The sequence below is a fragment of the Fukomys damarensis genome, unplaced genomic scaffold (genome assembly GCF_012274545.1).
Source record: "Fukomys damarensis isolate Sample0158 unplaced genomic scaffold, DMR_v1.0_HiC HiC_scaffold_19, whole genome shotgun sequence".
Classification (NCBI taxonomy): Eukaryota; Metazoa; Chordata; class Mammalia; order Rodentia; family Bathyergidae; genus Fukomys; species Fukomys damarensis.
In genome coordinates this window covers 310,671-326,060 of record NW_022900931.1, presented here as the reverse complement: position 1 = coordinate 326,060, position 15,390 = coordinate 310,671, and the positions used below count along the sequence as shown (strand labels likewise).

The window sequence follows — 15,390 nt, the reverse complement described above, 5'->3', positions numbered from 1 at the left end:
AACTAAAGTAGTTATTGTCACCCTTCCCTAACAATAGTTACTGTGGTCACCAAATCTTCTGGGGACAGGGAATATAACAAAAATTAATGAAACAAGAGTTAAGATTCTGTTAGACAACAAGGACAGCACCCCCAAAATAGAGTCAGAAAGCCCAAAATAGAGTCTACTGAGTCATGACCCTCCATAGATATTACAAAAACATCTACCAGGTGCTCTTCAGATCTGGGTTCTGTCCAAAACATGATCAGACAGCTATTGACTCAAGGGTGCATGGGCCCTACAAGGGGGCTGTGTCAACTCTACATAGATCAGAGCATAAAAATATGTATTCTCCTGTAGGGTAGAGATTATATTCCTTACAGAACAACCCAAGATCCCTTCTAAAACCCTTAAAAACCTCTAGACAACTGGGTGTGGTAGCACACACCTGTAAGGAGGATGGCTGTGAGTTAGAGGCCAGCCTGGGATACTAGTGAGAACTCGCCTCAACAAAGCAAAACAAAACAAAAACAAAGCACTCTCATGGATATCCTACTTAGAAACCTCTCCCAGCTAATGAGCGCTTTACTTCCTTGCCTTTATACCTGTTAAATAAATTTGATTGTACCTACCTTCTCCATCCATGGCTTCATTCTTTGTCACCATGCAACACAACCCCCAGTTTTCTGATAACAGCTCAGATGTTGATCCCTGGGCTTTGCACATACAAGGCAGGTGCTCTAATGCTGAGCTGCACTCCAGACTTAGAATGATTTTTTTTTTTTTTTTGAGACAGGATCTCACTATGTAGTTGAGACTGACCTGGAACTCACTATGTAGCCCAGGCTGGTCTCGAACTCATAGTGATCCTCCTGCCTAGCCTCCTGAGTGCTGAGTTTACAGGCATGCACCACCAAGCCCGGCTAGAATGATTTTTTTTAATGTTGCTGCCCTACCCATAATCCCTAGGTGCCCCAGAGATAAATCACTGCTTCCTGAGAAAGGTGTGTTGGGCCAGGGATTTAGCTCAGTGGTGCTGTGCCTGTCTCTCAAGAGCAAGGTCCTGAGTTCGATCCCTGGTACCAAAAAAAAAAAAAAAAATTGTGTTTATGGTGTGCTGTGTTTTAGGGTGAGGTCTATCTGTACTGTCTGTTGGGTGGAGCCGGTTGCAGGCATGGAAGTGTTCAAAGCAGGGGAGAAATAGACTGGCTGCAGAGCAGGCCTGGACAGTCTTCCTCGGAGGACGAGGAGGCTAAGGTCAGGGCAAGGGAACTGGGGCCACTCCTGTGCTGACACATTCATTTGTTGAGGCCAGTGAAGGGTGTATGGTCACTCATTACTGAGGAGCAAGGACAAGGGGCCAGATGGTATCCGGTCACTTATGTAACCTGTGAGCATATATATATGGGCACCTGAGCCCGCAGGCCTCCCTCCGCCTGCCAGCCTTGCCACTGAGCCCTGCTGCCTCTCACAATGAAGGTGGCTGTCGTGAGTACCCCAGACCCGTGGGAAGTGGCTCCGCACACCAGCACCTCCTGTGGGAAGAGCAGCCGCGCCGCCTTCTCCCAGCCTCTCTCCCAGCCGGTTGCTGCTGGCCCTGTGTGTCCAGGTCAAAGGGCTCCCTACTTCCTGTTGTGGTCCAGGCCCTGCTCCCCCAGCCTCTTCATAGAGACAACGTCTACCCAGCTGTCACTGGCATCTGCCAGCCCAAGTGGGGCCTGGCTGACACCACTCACCAGATAAAGACAAATAAGGACACTAGGAGTGAGAGCTCCTCAGACTCGGCAGCCAGGCCAGGGCTGGGCCAGTGTGGGGTGAGGCTGTGCCCTCATCAGCTCACCGGTCTCCAGCCCTGGTGGGATGCTCTCACTTCCTCGGGCAGCTGGCAAGATGGTGAAGTGGGTCAAACCTTCCCTCTTTCCAGGGCCCAGACCCCTCTCTGATCTACCGACCTGACATGGACCCAGAGATGGCCAAAGACAAGGGCAGCTTCCGGAACTACACTGTGAGACCCGCTCCCCCCATAGCTCCAGGGTTCCCTGGGAAGCCCCCTCCCACCCTGGGTTCTGTCCCAGAGAAGGAGGCAATGGCCCCCATGTGGCTTAGAGAACCGTCTGGCTTGCAGTCAGGTCCCCTTCTGGACAGCGTCTTCATCACCTACAAGCTCATGCACACACACCAGACGGTGGACTTTGTCAGGAAGAAGGTAGTAGCTCCCTGCTCACCCACAGGCTCAGATGTGTGCCTACTGGGGGTACAGAGAGGCCTCTATGGCTGGCTCTGCCCTGTACCCCATGGGAGGACCTGGTGTTGCTGGCCCCAGGAAGGGCTGACATCTCTCTTTCCATCCAGCATGCACAGTTTGGGGGCTTCTCCTTCAAGAAAATGACTATCATGGAGGCCGTGGACATGCTAGACGACCTGGTGGATGAGTCGGACCCAGATGTGGATTTTCCCAACTCCTTTCATGCCTTCCAGACAGCAGAGGGCATCCGGAAGGCGCACCCTGACAAGGGTGCGCTCTCCAGCTGTGGCTAGGGACTTGGTGCCTCTGCCCTGGAAGGAGAAAATTGGGGGGAAGCCCTCTCCCAGAAGCTCTCTTCACTCTCAGTCCAGGGCTTGCTCCTTAATCTCAGTCGCCCCGTCCCTCTGTCTGCCCTGTCTCTCTTCGGCAGACTGGTTCCACCTTGTTGGGCTCCTGCATGACCTGGGGAAGGTCCTGGCTCTGTGGGGGGATCCCCAGGTGAGAGCCTGCAATTGAGCTCTGGGCTACCAATCCCATGGGGGACAAGCCAGGACCCTTCCATACCCTGCACTACCTCCCTCCCCAGTGGGCCGTTGTCGGAGACACCTTCCCCGTTGGCTGCTGTCCTCAGGCCTCCGTGGTGTTCTGTGACTCCACGTTTCAGGAAAATCCGGACCTCCGAGACCCCCGATACAGGTGATCCTGCCCCAGGGTGGTTGTCTCCTTCTCCAGGTCACTGCCGCCCCTCACACTCATCTTTCATTGCAGCACAGAATTCGGCATGTACCAGCCCCACTGTGGGCTGGAGAATGTCCTCATGTCCTGGGGCCACGATGGTGAGACCCACGAGGGGAAGAGGGTGCAGCGGGGGAGGGGGCTGCCTTCCAGATGCCTGTGGTGACGCCTCTGTCCTGCAGAGTACATGTACCAGATGATGAGGTTCAACAAGTTCTCCCTGCCTGAGGAGGTAGGTAGAGGGAGGGGACGCCCCAGCCCATCCCAGCCTCGCCAGGCTGTCCACTGCGGGGGGAAGTCTGAGCCAGTGAGTGTGGCCTTCAGGCCTTCTACATGATCCGGTTCCACTCCTTCTACCCGTGGCACACGGGTGGTGATTACCGACAACTGTGCGGCCAGCGGGACCTGGACATGCTGCCCTTGGTGCAGGAGTTCAAGTAGGGCTTCCCCAAGGGCCCAGGATGGGGAAGGAGACCGACAGGGATTCCTTCCTGAGGCTCACTGTTCCTCCCCTCCACCCTGCAGCAAGTTTGACCTCTATACCAAGTGCCCTGACCTGCCAGACATGGAGAAGCTGCGGCCCTACTACCAGGCGCTCATTGACAAATATTGTCCAGGGGTCCTGAGCTGGTGAGCTGGCCACGCACCGGTCCCTCACAGGCACAGTGACCCCCATGCTGGCCTCGCTCTCTCTCACCCACTCTCAGACACACCTCTCATGGCCATTTGCACCCCTTCCTTGCAATAAAGACCTAGACATGGCACGTGTTTGTGTTTGACTCTTTACTGGGGCATCAGGCGTGGCCCTAGCAAAGCGAAGTTGCCACCCTAACACTGTTCAGACTCTTGGTTCCTGCTTCAGAGCCTGGAGGGCCCAGTCACCTACCTTATCCACACATTCTAGAACTGGCAACAAAATAGGGCTGGGCACGGTGGTGCACACCTGTAATCCCAGCACTCTGGGAGACTGAGGCAGGAGGATCACAAGTTTGAGTCCTACTTGGGGAATTTAGTGGGAACTTATCCCGTAATAAAAATGAATAATAAATAAATATATAAATAAAGCTAGGGATGTAGCTCAGTGCAAAGGCCCTGGGTTCAATCCCCAGCCCAACAAGCAAAACAAAAGAAAAAACTCCACACATACAGTGCTGGATGTAGTGGCTCATGTCTGTAGTTCCAGCTTCTCAGAAGGCTGAGGAGGGAGGATCCCTTGATCCCATGAGTTTGAGGTTAGTCTGGGCAGTGCAGCAAGACCTCATCTCAGAGAGGGGCTGGGGAGTGGGTAGAGAGAAAGAGGGAGAGAGAGGGAGGCAGAGACAGAGGCACAGAGAGACAAATAGCTAACAGGTATACAGAAATGCTCAATATCAGGACTCATCAGAAAATGCAAATTAAAACCACAAAATATCATCTCTTGCTTGTTAAAATGGCTGTTATAAAAAAGATGAGAGAGGGCCAGGGATTTAGCTCAGTGGCACTGTGCCTGCCTCACAAGTGCAAGGTCCTGAGTTCAATCCCCTGGACAAAAAAAAGAAAGAAAGTAAGTTGGGGGGGTGTGCACCTACCTGTAATCCCAGCACTTAAAAGGCCGAGGGAGGAGGATTGCCATGAGTTCAAGGCCAGCCTGAAATTTTAAACATTTATTTTTTTTTCATTGAGTTTTTTGGTACTTTTTAGGTAGACAGTATAGTTACATTCATCATTAGGATCTTGTAACTTTGCATGATGGATCTTGGTTCTCAGTTTTTCCTCATTCCACTGCCCTCCCTTCACCCCCTCCCCTATTTACAAAGACTTTGTTTCCATTTTCTCATATTTTTTCTTTTCCCTTATTTCCTTTCCCCTCCCCTTCCCACTTCCCCTACATCTTTAGCCCTTTCCTTCCTATTTCACATTATCAGTTATACAATTTGGATCTTATTTATACTTTTAGTTTTTCACACCAGAGAAACTATTCAGTATCTACACACGTGTGTCCTATTTATTTCACTTAAGAGTATTCCCTCAATATGCATCCATTTTCCTATAAATGACTCTAGTTTCTCATTCTTTATGGCTGAATAGTATTCCATTTTATAGAAAAAAATCACACCTTCTTTATCCAGTCTCCAGTTGATGGGCAAATGGGCTGTTTCCAAATTTTAGCTATTACAAACCGTGCTGCTATAAACATGGGTGCAGTATATCACTGTGGTATGATTCTTTTAATTGTTTTGGAAAGATACCAAGGCCAGCCTGAAATACATAGCGAGATCTTGCCTCAAAAAACAAAACAAACAGGGGTCTGGGGTGTAGCTCAATGGCACTGTGCCTGCCTGGCAAGTAAGTGCAAGGTCCTGAATTCGATCCCCAGTACTGGGAAAACAACAAACAAACAGACAAAGATGATAAAGATAACCTGATGGTGAGAGTGTGGAAAAAGGGAATTTTGTGCAGTCAGTTGAAATGTAATTAATATTATGGAAAATAGAATGATATTTGGACAAAAAATTAAAAATATTTCTCCCGTGAGATGAAGCAGTCCCACTTAGGAGTGTGTCCCAGCCTGTAGGAGCGCCTGACTGTGCTGACTTCATGGTCTTCAGGGCCCACCCAACAATCTGGGACGATTTCCCCATCTGAGACTCTTCACGCACATCTGCAAAGATGCCTTCTCCAGTTGCACCACAATTCACTCACAGGTTCTAGGGGTGCGATGTTGGCATCTTTTGATGGCTGTTTTCCAGTCTAGCCAGGGGCTGCCCTGGGCCTGGTGTCAGCCATTTCTTTAAGGACCCCTGGCTTCCTTGAGTGGGAAATTGTATTTGAAACTCACGTGTGGGTGCTGAAGACTAAATCAATTACTTCTTTTTTTCTCTCAGTTTTGGGGGATGGAGTCCAGGACCTCCTGCATGCTAGGCAAGTATTCCATCCCTAAGCCCCCCAATTGAGGACCCCTTGAATGTCCGTCCACTCCCACTTCTGTGTCTCCACACTTCAGTGTGGCCACTGAACTTCGCTACATTGCCTTTGCTGCCCTCTACCCCTGTCCCCCAAGAGCCTTTCTGGGCTGCCTGCAGATCCTCACTTAAGCCTGCCGCCTCCAGACAACCACCTTTCTCAGCTCTTCCTGTGCTGAGACTTCGGCAGCAGCCCTGGGTATCTGTTCATTTCCATGCATGGCTGGGGGGGCCAGAGCTATTTTCATGGTACTCGGAGCAGCTATCAACCTTCACAGAGACGGTATTCACTCCAACAACAAAACAGCCCATGGAGAGTGGTCTCCAAGCCACGCTCTCCTGGGTGGAAGAGATCAGTTTTCCAGGATTATAAGTATTTGTCACTGTGCTCAGGGTTTTCTTAGTAATTTTCAAGCATACAGTACATTATTATTATTAACCTTTTTGTCTTTGATGAAACAGTAAAAATTAATCTTGTTAAATCTCTATCCTTGCTGGGTGGTATGGTATGCGGCTGTTGTGTTAGTTACTCAGGTGGCTGAGGCAGGAGGATCATTTAAACTCATGAGCTCTGGATTAGCCTGGGCAATATAGCAAGACCCATCTCAAACAACAACAAACAACAACAACAACAACAACAACAACAACAACAACAACAAAAACCAAACCAAACCAATCTCCACCCTTGAGTACGGGTCTTTTTAGTCTCTTTGTGACAAAATGGACGAGGTCCAACTTGGCTGCAGGAGATTCCCCACTGCAGTGGCCAGAGCTCCCAGCTGCCAGCAGCACCCTCTACAGACTGGGTCCCAGGGCTCGGACCCCTCAGAGCAGAGTGTGGAACAGCTGCCTTGTGTTGTGGGGAGGGAGATCTAAATCGGAAAGTTAGACTCACGGGGATCCCAGGTGCCCCAAGACCCAGCACAGACTCCCAGTGTAACCTCCTCATGAGCCTGAGGGATGCAGCTGCACATCCCTCTTGCTACCTTCCTCTTCCACTCTGCCTTTTGGAAGTCATGGGGGCAGGAGATCAAGAAGTGGTTCTGGGGGCCAGGGATTTAGCTCAGTGGCTCTGCCTCCTGCCTTGCAAGTGCAAGGTTCCAAGTTCGATCCCCGGTACCAAAATATAAATAAATAAATAAAATTTTAAAAATAAAAAAAAGAAGTGGTTCTGGGGGGACCAGCATGTTTGCCTGGACACCCTAGGCCCTGTGAAGCTGGCTACTAACCCAGTGCCCACTGTCCAGCCACTGTCCAGTTCTAGATGTGTCCAATCTCACTAAGTTCACGTGTGGGATAGGAATATTCAAGATGAATGGATGCCAGTTCACTGCATTTTCGTGTTTTAAAAATTTTATTATTATTATTATTATCATTATCATTATTATTATTATTATTATTATTATTATTATTATTCTTACTTGATACCGGGGATTGAACTTGGGTCCTTGTGCTTGCAAGGCAGGTGGTGGAACCACTGAGCTAAATCCCCAGCCCTACTATTATTATTTCTGACACAAGGTCTCACTAAGTAGCTCAGGCTGGCCTCGAACTCCAAGGAATCTTCCTGCCTCAGTCTGGGTTTACATGCAGCACCATACCCTCTTTCTTCTTTTCCCGCTCCTTCTTCCTCTTTGCTTGAAAAGATTGTTAGGTCAGAAGACTAAAGACTTAAGAAATAAATTAAATTAACATTTATAAAGCAGTTTAAATATTTCAGCCACTTAAAATGGAAACTCATGGCATTACTATGAAAGCCTACAAGATTTAAAAAGAAGAGAGAAAATGAAAACACACAGGAGACTTAAGATAGCAATATTACCCAGGTGATCTACAGGCTCAATGCAATCCTTATCAAAATCCCAACAGTATTTCTTGAAACTTAAATACAGTAGCAATTTATTTTTTTGCACCAGGGATTGAACCCAGGTCCTTGCTCTTGCGAGGCAGGTGGTGGAACCACTAAGCTAAATCTCCAGCCCTTACAGCAGCAACTTTTAATCCTAAAGTTAATATGGGATCTCCAGGGACTCTATGGCCAAAACAACCTTGAAAAAGAACAAAGTTGGAGCACTGACACTTTCTCACTTCAGAAGTTACTATAAAGCTATCATCATCAGACCAGTTGTGGTATAAGCAGGAAAAGAAACAGGAACCAATGGAATATATAGAGAGAGCCCAGAAGTAGGCTTTTGAATATACAGTCATTTGATTTTCAAGAAGGGTGCCAAGACCAATGAATGGGGAAAGAATAATCTTTTTAACAAAAAGGAAAAATGTATATTCACATGCAAGAGTGAATTTCATAGAACTAGCTCAAAATGTATCATGATCTAAACCTAAGAACTAAGAGAATAGAACTCAGAATAAAATGTAGGGGGAAAACTCTACAACATTGGGTTTGGTAATTATTTCTTAGATATGATAAAACACAAGAAGAAATAGATAAATTGGGTTTATCAAAATTAAAAACTTTTAGGCCAGGCTTGGTGGCATGCACCTGTAATCTTAATCTTGGTGGGAGGCTGAGGCAGGAGGCCACCCTGGGCTACATAGTGAGTTCAAGGCCAGTCTGGACTACATAGCAAACATACCTTGTTTAAAAAACAAACAAAACCCTTTGGGTCCTCTGGACTCTCCTGCTTCCACAGTGCTGAGACTGCTCTGCTGCCTGCCCCTGCCTTGCCCTTGCAGGTGTGCTGGACCCACAATTAGGACACTGACACCACCATCGACTACCAGATCAACCTGGAGCTCGACGCCTCCTCCATCTACCTGTCCATGTCTTCCTACTGTGACTGTGATGATGCGGCTTTGAAGAACTGTGCCGAACACTTTCTTCTCTACTCTCAGAGGAGAGGGAATATTCAGAGAAACCAATAAAAGTAGAACCAGCGCAGTGGCCGGATCTTCCTTTAGGGTATCAAGAAACCAGACTGTGAGGACTGGGAGAGTGGGCAGAGTGTGCATTACACTAGGACAAGAGTGTGAATCTGTCAGTTCTGGTGCTACACAAGCTGGCTGCTGACAAGAGCGACCTCCCTCTGTGTGACAGCTTCATGGAGACTCACTAGCTGGGCGAGCAGGTGAAGTCCAGCAAAGAGCTGGGTGACCACGTGACCAGCCTGGCATGCCGGGGGCCGCGGTCCGCCCGGCAGAGAATCTCTGACAAGCACACCCTGGGGAGACAGTGACAGCTACAGCCAAGCTCCCCACAGCCTGGGGTGAATTCTTGGTCACCAAGGCAGCACATGCATCTTGGGGTTACCTTTAGCTTTTCTATAAACTGTACCAATTTTTTAATTCCTTCAAATAAAGAAATTTGGTCCCCCCCAAAAAAACCCCAAAAACAAAATAAAAAACTTTCATGTGTCAAAGTGAGTGAAAGATAACTCATAAATCATGCATATGATAAAAGATTACTACACAGAACTCCTACAACTCACCTATGAAAAAAAAAGAGATGCGACCCACCCAATTAAAAAATGGGCAAAGAGCCGGGTGTGGTGGTGCACACCTGTAATCCCAGTACTCAGGAGGCTGAGGGAGGAGGACCATTGTGAGTTCAAGTCCAGCCTGGGCTACATAGTGAGTTCCAGGTCAGTCTCAACTACACAGTGAGACCCTGTCTCAAAAAAAAAAAAAAAAAAAAGGGCAAAGGGCCTGAGTAGACATTTTTCCAAAGACACGAATAGCCAACGAGCACCTGAAAAGATACTCATGATGGGCTGGGGATGTACCTCAGTGGCACTGCACCTGTCTGGCAAGCGCAAGGTCTTGAGTTCAATTCCTGGTACTGGGGGTGGGGGAAGCACGCTCAAGATCAGTTATGAGGGAAATGCAGATCACAAGGATGGCTATTCCCGAAAGGAGGCAGTGTTGCTGAGGTCATGGGGAAATTGGGACCTCTGTGCCTTGCTGGTGGGAATGCACAATGGAGCAGCTGTGGAAGGCATCTGGGTGGCTCCTCAGACAGCAATACTCTTGCTTCAGCCTCCCAAGTGCTGGGAGTATAGGTGTGTGCCATCATGCCTGGTTTAGAACTCTTTATTATTATTATTGTTATTGTTATTTTTTTGTACTGGGGATCGAACTCATGACTTTGGGCTTGCAAGGCAGGCACAGTATCACTAAGCTAAATCCCTGGCCCTACAACTCAATTTTTAAAATAATTTTTTGGGGGGTGGTGCTGGGAATTCAATCCAGGGCCTCAAAGGCATTAGGCAAATGCTGTTCTACTGACCTGTACCCCAGCCCAATGTGATTTAATTTATAGGAAATGTCCAGAACAAGTAAATCCATAGAGACAGAAAAAAATTGAGAAGCGCCTGGAGCTTGGGAGGAGAGGAGTCGGAGGGAACCTGACAAGTGCCATTGCCATGGGGCTGCTTCTTTCCGGATGAAAATCCTCTACAACTGATGGGGAAGGTCACGGAACTCTGGGTACACTGCAAGCCCAAACTGTGCTCTCTTAAGGGGGGGTTGTACAGCACGAGAGTCATCAAGAAAGCTGCTACAAGCAGGAAAATAACGTGACAGAGATAAGACAATACATATCAGTTATAACTATGAATGTTAATGATCTCATTCCAGCCATCAAAAGAAACAGACTGGCCGGGCGTGGTGGCGCACACCTGTAATCCCAGCACTCAGGAGGCTGAGGCAGGAGGATCACTGTGAGTTCAAAACCAGCCTGGGCTACACAGTGAGTTCCACATTGGTCTCAACTACATAGTGAGACCCTGTCTCAAAAAACAAAAAACAAAAAACAAAAAAACATTGGCAGAATGGATCAAGAAGCAAGATCTGGTGGCACATGCCTGTAATCCCAGCACTCAGGAGGCTGAGGCAGGAGGACTGCTGTGAGTTCAAGACCAGCTTGGTCTACATAGTGAGTTCCAGGGCAGTCTCAACTACATAGTGAGACCCTGTCTCAAAAAAAAAAAAAAAAAAGATCAAGATCCAACAATGTGCTGCAGACAAGAAAGGCATTTAATTGAAAAAAAATTCACAGACTGAAAGTCAAGGGATGGAAAACAATATTCCATGCGATAGGAAATGGGAAAAAGGCAGGGTTAGCTGTTCTATTTGCAAACAAAGTGGATTTCAAGCCAAGAACAATTAAGAGAAACAAAGACACTACACCCTGGTGAAAGGAACAATTCAAGAGGAAGAGATAACGATCCTAAATATATATGCACCAAATAGCAGCTACACAAAACAACAAATAGCAGCAACTATACAAAACAAATATTAACATGAAAAATCATATAAGCACTAATACAGTTGTAATGGGGGACCTCAAAACCCCACTGTCACATATAGACAGATTGACTAGACAAAAAAATCAACAATGAAATATTAGAATTGAACCAAACTTTTGAACAAATGGACTTGGTAGATGTCTACAGTGTTCCATCTTACAATATTAGAATACACATTTTTCTCAGCTACACACAGGACTTTCTCCAAAATAAACCATATACTAAAGGCCAGGCATGGTGGCTCATGCCTGTAATCCCAGCACTTGGGAGGCTGAGGCAGGAGGATCACTGTGAGTTCGAGACCAGCATGGGCTACATAGTTCCAGGTCAGTCTCAACTACATAGTAAGACCATGTCTCAAAAACCAAAAACCAAACAAACAAACAAAAAACAAAACAACAACAGCAAAAAAACCCCAAACAAAAAAATAAACCATATACTAGCTCTTAGGACCTGCTTAAGTAAATACAAAGGAATTGAAGTTATCCCATGCACATTATCAGACCATAGTGCAATGAAACTGGAAATTAACGGCAAAAGAAACCACAAGAACTTCATAAAAACATGGAAATTAAATAACACCCTCCTGAACAACCAATGGGTCACAGATGAAGTAAAAGAAAAACTCAGATAATTTCTTCAGTTTAACATTAATAATGACAGTAAAACATACAGCAACTATGGGATGCAATAAAGGCAGTCCTATGAGCAGAATTTATAGTGGTGAATTCCCATGTCAGGAAAACAGAGCAGGCTCAAATAAAGAACCTAACGTTGAACCTCAAGCTTCTAGAAAAAGAAGAGCCAGTCAAGCCCAAAGCAAGTATGAGGGAGGGAATTGAAAAATCAGAGCAGAGGGCTGGGGATTTAGCTCAGTGGCTCTGCCACCTGCCTCACAAGTGCAAGGACCCAAGTTTGATCCCTGGCACAACAAAACAAAACAAACACAACAGAGGATTTTTTAAAAAGTATAAAAACAGGCTGAAGATATTTTCTTTCATTTAACAATTTGGGATAATGCTTTAAAGGAGGATGTTATCAACACACTCATTCTTGCAAAATCAAGTCATGGGCCAGGCGTGGTGGCGCACACCTGTAATCCCAGCACTCAGGAGGCTGAGGCAGGAGGATGGCTGTGAGTCTGAGACCAACCTGGGCTACACAGTGAGTTCCAGGGCAGTCTGAACTACATACTGAGACCCTGTCTCAAAAAACCACAATCAAGCCATGGCTTTATAGACTTGACCAACGAAGTACCCAGAAGTATCTTTTCTTCACTTTGGTCTTTTTTTTTTTTTCCTCTTGTAACTTAAAATGCTCCATACTAATAGTAAACCAATAAAAATACTGCTCACACTTTGGGTCACTAAATAAAATTCTGGTGGATTCTAACAAGTTTTGCTTATTGAAATATGATATTTTCTAGAAGTACATTATCATTTAAACAGATTATTGTAAATAGGCACTCTTATTAAAAAGCTTTTGCACAACAAGAGAAACTACCAAGAGTGAAGAAACAACGCGTGGAGTGGGAAACTTTTCTTTTAACCAGCTATTTAGGTAAAGGACTATTATCTGGACTATATAAAGTACTCAAAAGAATCAGATCCCCCCCAAATTTAAAGACCCAGACCAAAATTGGGCATCTGAAATAGACACTTCTCAGATGAAGAATAAGAAACAGCAGGGCCAGGGATGTAGCTCAGTGGCACTGTGCCTGCCTGGCAAGAGCAAGGTCCTGAATTATTCAATCCCTGGTACACACACACACACACACACACACACACACACACACACAGAAAAAGAAAAGAAAAAAGAAATAGCAATATACGACAAAACGTTCAACAATGCTGGTCATTCATGAAATGCAAATTAAAACAATGCTAAGATCCTATCTCACTCTAGAAAGAATGGCTGCTATCAAGAAATCAACCAGCAACAAATGCTTCAGGGGCTATGGGAGAAAGGAACCCCTCTCCATTGCTGGTGGGAGTTGTAGGCTGGTGCAACCACTGTGGAAATCAGTGTGGAGATTCCTCAAAAAGCTGAAACTAGAGGCTCCATTTGACCCAGGTATATCTTGGTACTTTCCCAAAAGAATGGAAAGCGTCACACCACAGCAGTATGTGCGCACCCATGTGTATAGCAGCACAGTTTATAATAGCTAAATCTTAGAAACAGCCCAAATGCCCATCAACTGACAAGTAGACAGACAGGGTGTGGTTTTCTTATATGTGGAGTACTACTCTGCCGTAAGCAAGATGAGCTTCAGACATTTAAATGGATGGACCTTGAGACTATACTCTTTAAGTGAAATAAACTGCATACATGTTTAAATACCACACTGTTTCTGATGTGAGAAACTGAGGCTGGTAATAAGAACTGAGATGTACAGTGAATGTTGGGAAATGGGAAGAAAGTGTTCAAATGGGAAGGGGAACTGGAGAGGACGGAGAAAGGAAGGGACCAAAAAAAAAAAAAAAGGAAACAAAGCTCTTGTACATGGCAAGTGGAGAGGACTTGAGGGGAGGAATGGGATAAAATTTATTAAAAAAATGCTGCTAGAGAAACAGTAGCAAAAATTTACAAATGGAGTCTAAAAGACTAAGAAAAAAAACAAGTGTTTGAATTTTATGCGTTACCTCATTTTAAGCCAGGGCTAGCTGGCAGATGGCCGACTCCACGCGAGCGCCCCTGCAGGTATCTGAAAGCTCGTGGGGTACCTGCGCAGTGCCGTGGCTGTCTGGATCGGTGTTGGGTCAAGCTGGGGACATGGAGAGTCCAGGAGCCCACAAGGGACAGCACAGGGCAGGTGTGCACCAAGGCCAAAGCCAAGGGCATGGGAAGCTGTGCTCTGAGCTCCCAGGGAGGGAGGCAGCCCCGATAAAGACAACCAGACCCCAGCTGGAAATGTGACCAGTGCCCTGACCTGCTTCCATTGCTGTCCTCTTCCGAGGGCACAGCGGAGGCGCCGGAGGAACCTTTCCTCCCTCAATGGACCCAGGCCTCTGTACCCTCTCTCCTCTCGCTCTCAGCCCTTTCATCCCTTGGCCACTTGGACTTTTTGTCCTTGCTCAGAATCAGGAGGGAGGTCACAGAGTTCTATGGCCTGACCCTTCAACCTGTGGCCCACAGTGACAGCTGCGTCAGACTGTGCTGGTCCTGAGGCTCTGTGTGCATTTCACAGAGGACACACGGGAAGTGCCCATGAAACCAGGTTGGTGATGGCGCCCAGCGGTGTCTGCTGTCTTCAGGGCTGCCTAGCAGAAAGAAAACACCAGCACAGCCGAGCTCCAGAGGTTCTTTTATTGGTGCCTGGATCCAAAGGTGAGCGGGTTGTGTGGAGATGACAATGTAGGTGACCCCTTCTCTGCTATTCTCCTTGGTGAGACCCCTTATCCCCTCCAGACAGGGGCTGTGATCAGGGACTCCTGACTCAGACCTCTTCAGCCTGGGGCAGGGGACTGACTTTCCATGATGTCCCAGCAAAGATACTGAGCTGGGCCTCAGGCCACCTCCTGGGCCAATAGTGAGGCAGTGGGGGCAGTGGCTGCAAGGGCACCAGTGGGTCTCGGGCAGCATCCAGCACCTTCAACAAGCAGTACCCCAGTTTCTGGCAGTCCTGGCAGGACTGGCTAAGGCACAGTGGTAGGACTGTCCTGCTGCAGTCAGAGCTCTCTAAGGACCCAATCCTCTAGGAATAAGGGACAATGCGGCTACTTTCTCCGCCAGGGGTGGATGACTGCTCGTGAAAGGGGGGTCCCAGAGCCACGGATGCAGCTGTTGGGGGTGGGCGTGGCTTGTGTGGATGTAGCTCCTGACTCCTTTTTGGGGATCAGTTTGTGCTTCTCTTCTCTGGCCGGGAGGGAGGACTGGGGTGACCAGGAGGCCAGCAGGGCCTGCACGACTCTCACAGCACTTACAGCTCCCAGGAGCCCCCAGAGCAGGTTGGGAGGCTCCAGGGAAGACAGCTGGGTTCGCACACAGTGAAGGGCCTGGGCCAGAGCGTGGCTAGAGCTGCGGGGTCGGGGTGGTTTCTTGTCCTATGAGTAGGATGGAGGAGGGTGCCCATAGGGTGGGCCCCTGCTGATGCAAGTCCTCTACCACCTCCCCCAGCCTGGTCCACTCTCCTACCTGCAGCCCAAACTGCAGCAGCAGTGACTCCAGAGTCGGGTCCCCCAGGGCCACAGGCGGGGAGGATTCCTCTAACCCACTGGGGCGCCCA

The 15,390-nt window shown here is 47.7% G+C and overlaps 2 protein-coding genes across 3 annotated transcripts in view; one reads left to right on the top strand and one right to left on the bottom strand.

Annotated features, from left to right (window-relative positions):
* Window positions 1-1,370: 1,370 nt before the first annotated feature.
* On the top strand, window positions 1,371-3,723 carry Miox (myo-inositol oxygenase). Of its 2 annotated transcripts, XM_010634246.1 has the most exons (10): window positions 1,371-1,467; window positions 1,904-1,984; window positions 2,105-2,185; window positions 2,332-2,494; window positions 2,655-2,722; window positions 2,811-2,920; window positions 2,993-3,060; window positions 3,142-3,191; window positions 3,284-3,396; window positions 3,485-3,723. In XM_010634246.1, the coding sequence occupies exons 1-10, from the start codon at window positions 1,453-1,455 to the stop codon at window positions 3,591-3,593; spliced, it is 858 nt and encodes a 285-aa protein (XP_010632548.1). In that variant the 5' UTR covers window positions 1,371-1,452; the 3' UTR covers window positions 3,594-3,723. The 2 variants fall into 2 exon arrangements, with proteins under 2 accessions (XP_010632548.1, XP_019064514.1); XM_019208969.1 differs by lacking the exon at window positions 2,105-2,185.
* A 10,893-nt stretch (window positions 3,724-14,616) lies between these two features.
* Window positions 14,617-15,390, bottom strand: part of Lmf2 (lipase maturation factor 2) — a gene marked incomplete at its 5' end in the record, with an annotated part of 4,051 nt that continues 3,277 nt past the window's right edge. Inside the window, 2 exons of the mRNA XM_010634486.1 lie at window positions 14,617-15,208; window positions 15,300-15,368. Of these exons, the coding sequence (XP_010632788.1) occupies window positions 14,882-15,208; window positions 15,300-15,368 (396 nt within the window). The remainder of the gene's footprint in view (window positions 15,209-15,299; window positions 15,369-15,390) is intronic.

Excerpts from the sequence above, each read along its gene's own strand:
- Miox (XM_010634246.1), top strand. Across the intron at positions 2,186-2,331 it reads TGGACTTTGTCAGGAAGAAG|CATGCACAGTTTGGGGGCTT; the intron begins GTAGTAGCTCCC and ends CTTTCCATCCAG. Across the intron at positions 3,397-3,484 it reads CCCTTGGTGCAGGAGTTCAA|CAAGTTTGACCTCTATACCA; the intron begins GTAGGGCTTCCC and ends TCCACCCTGCAG.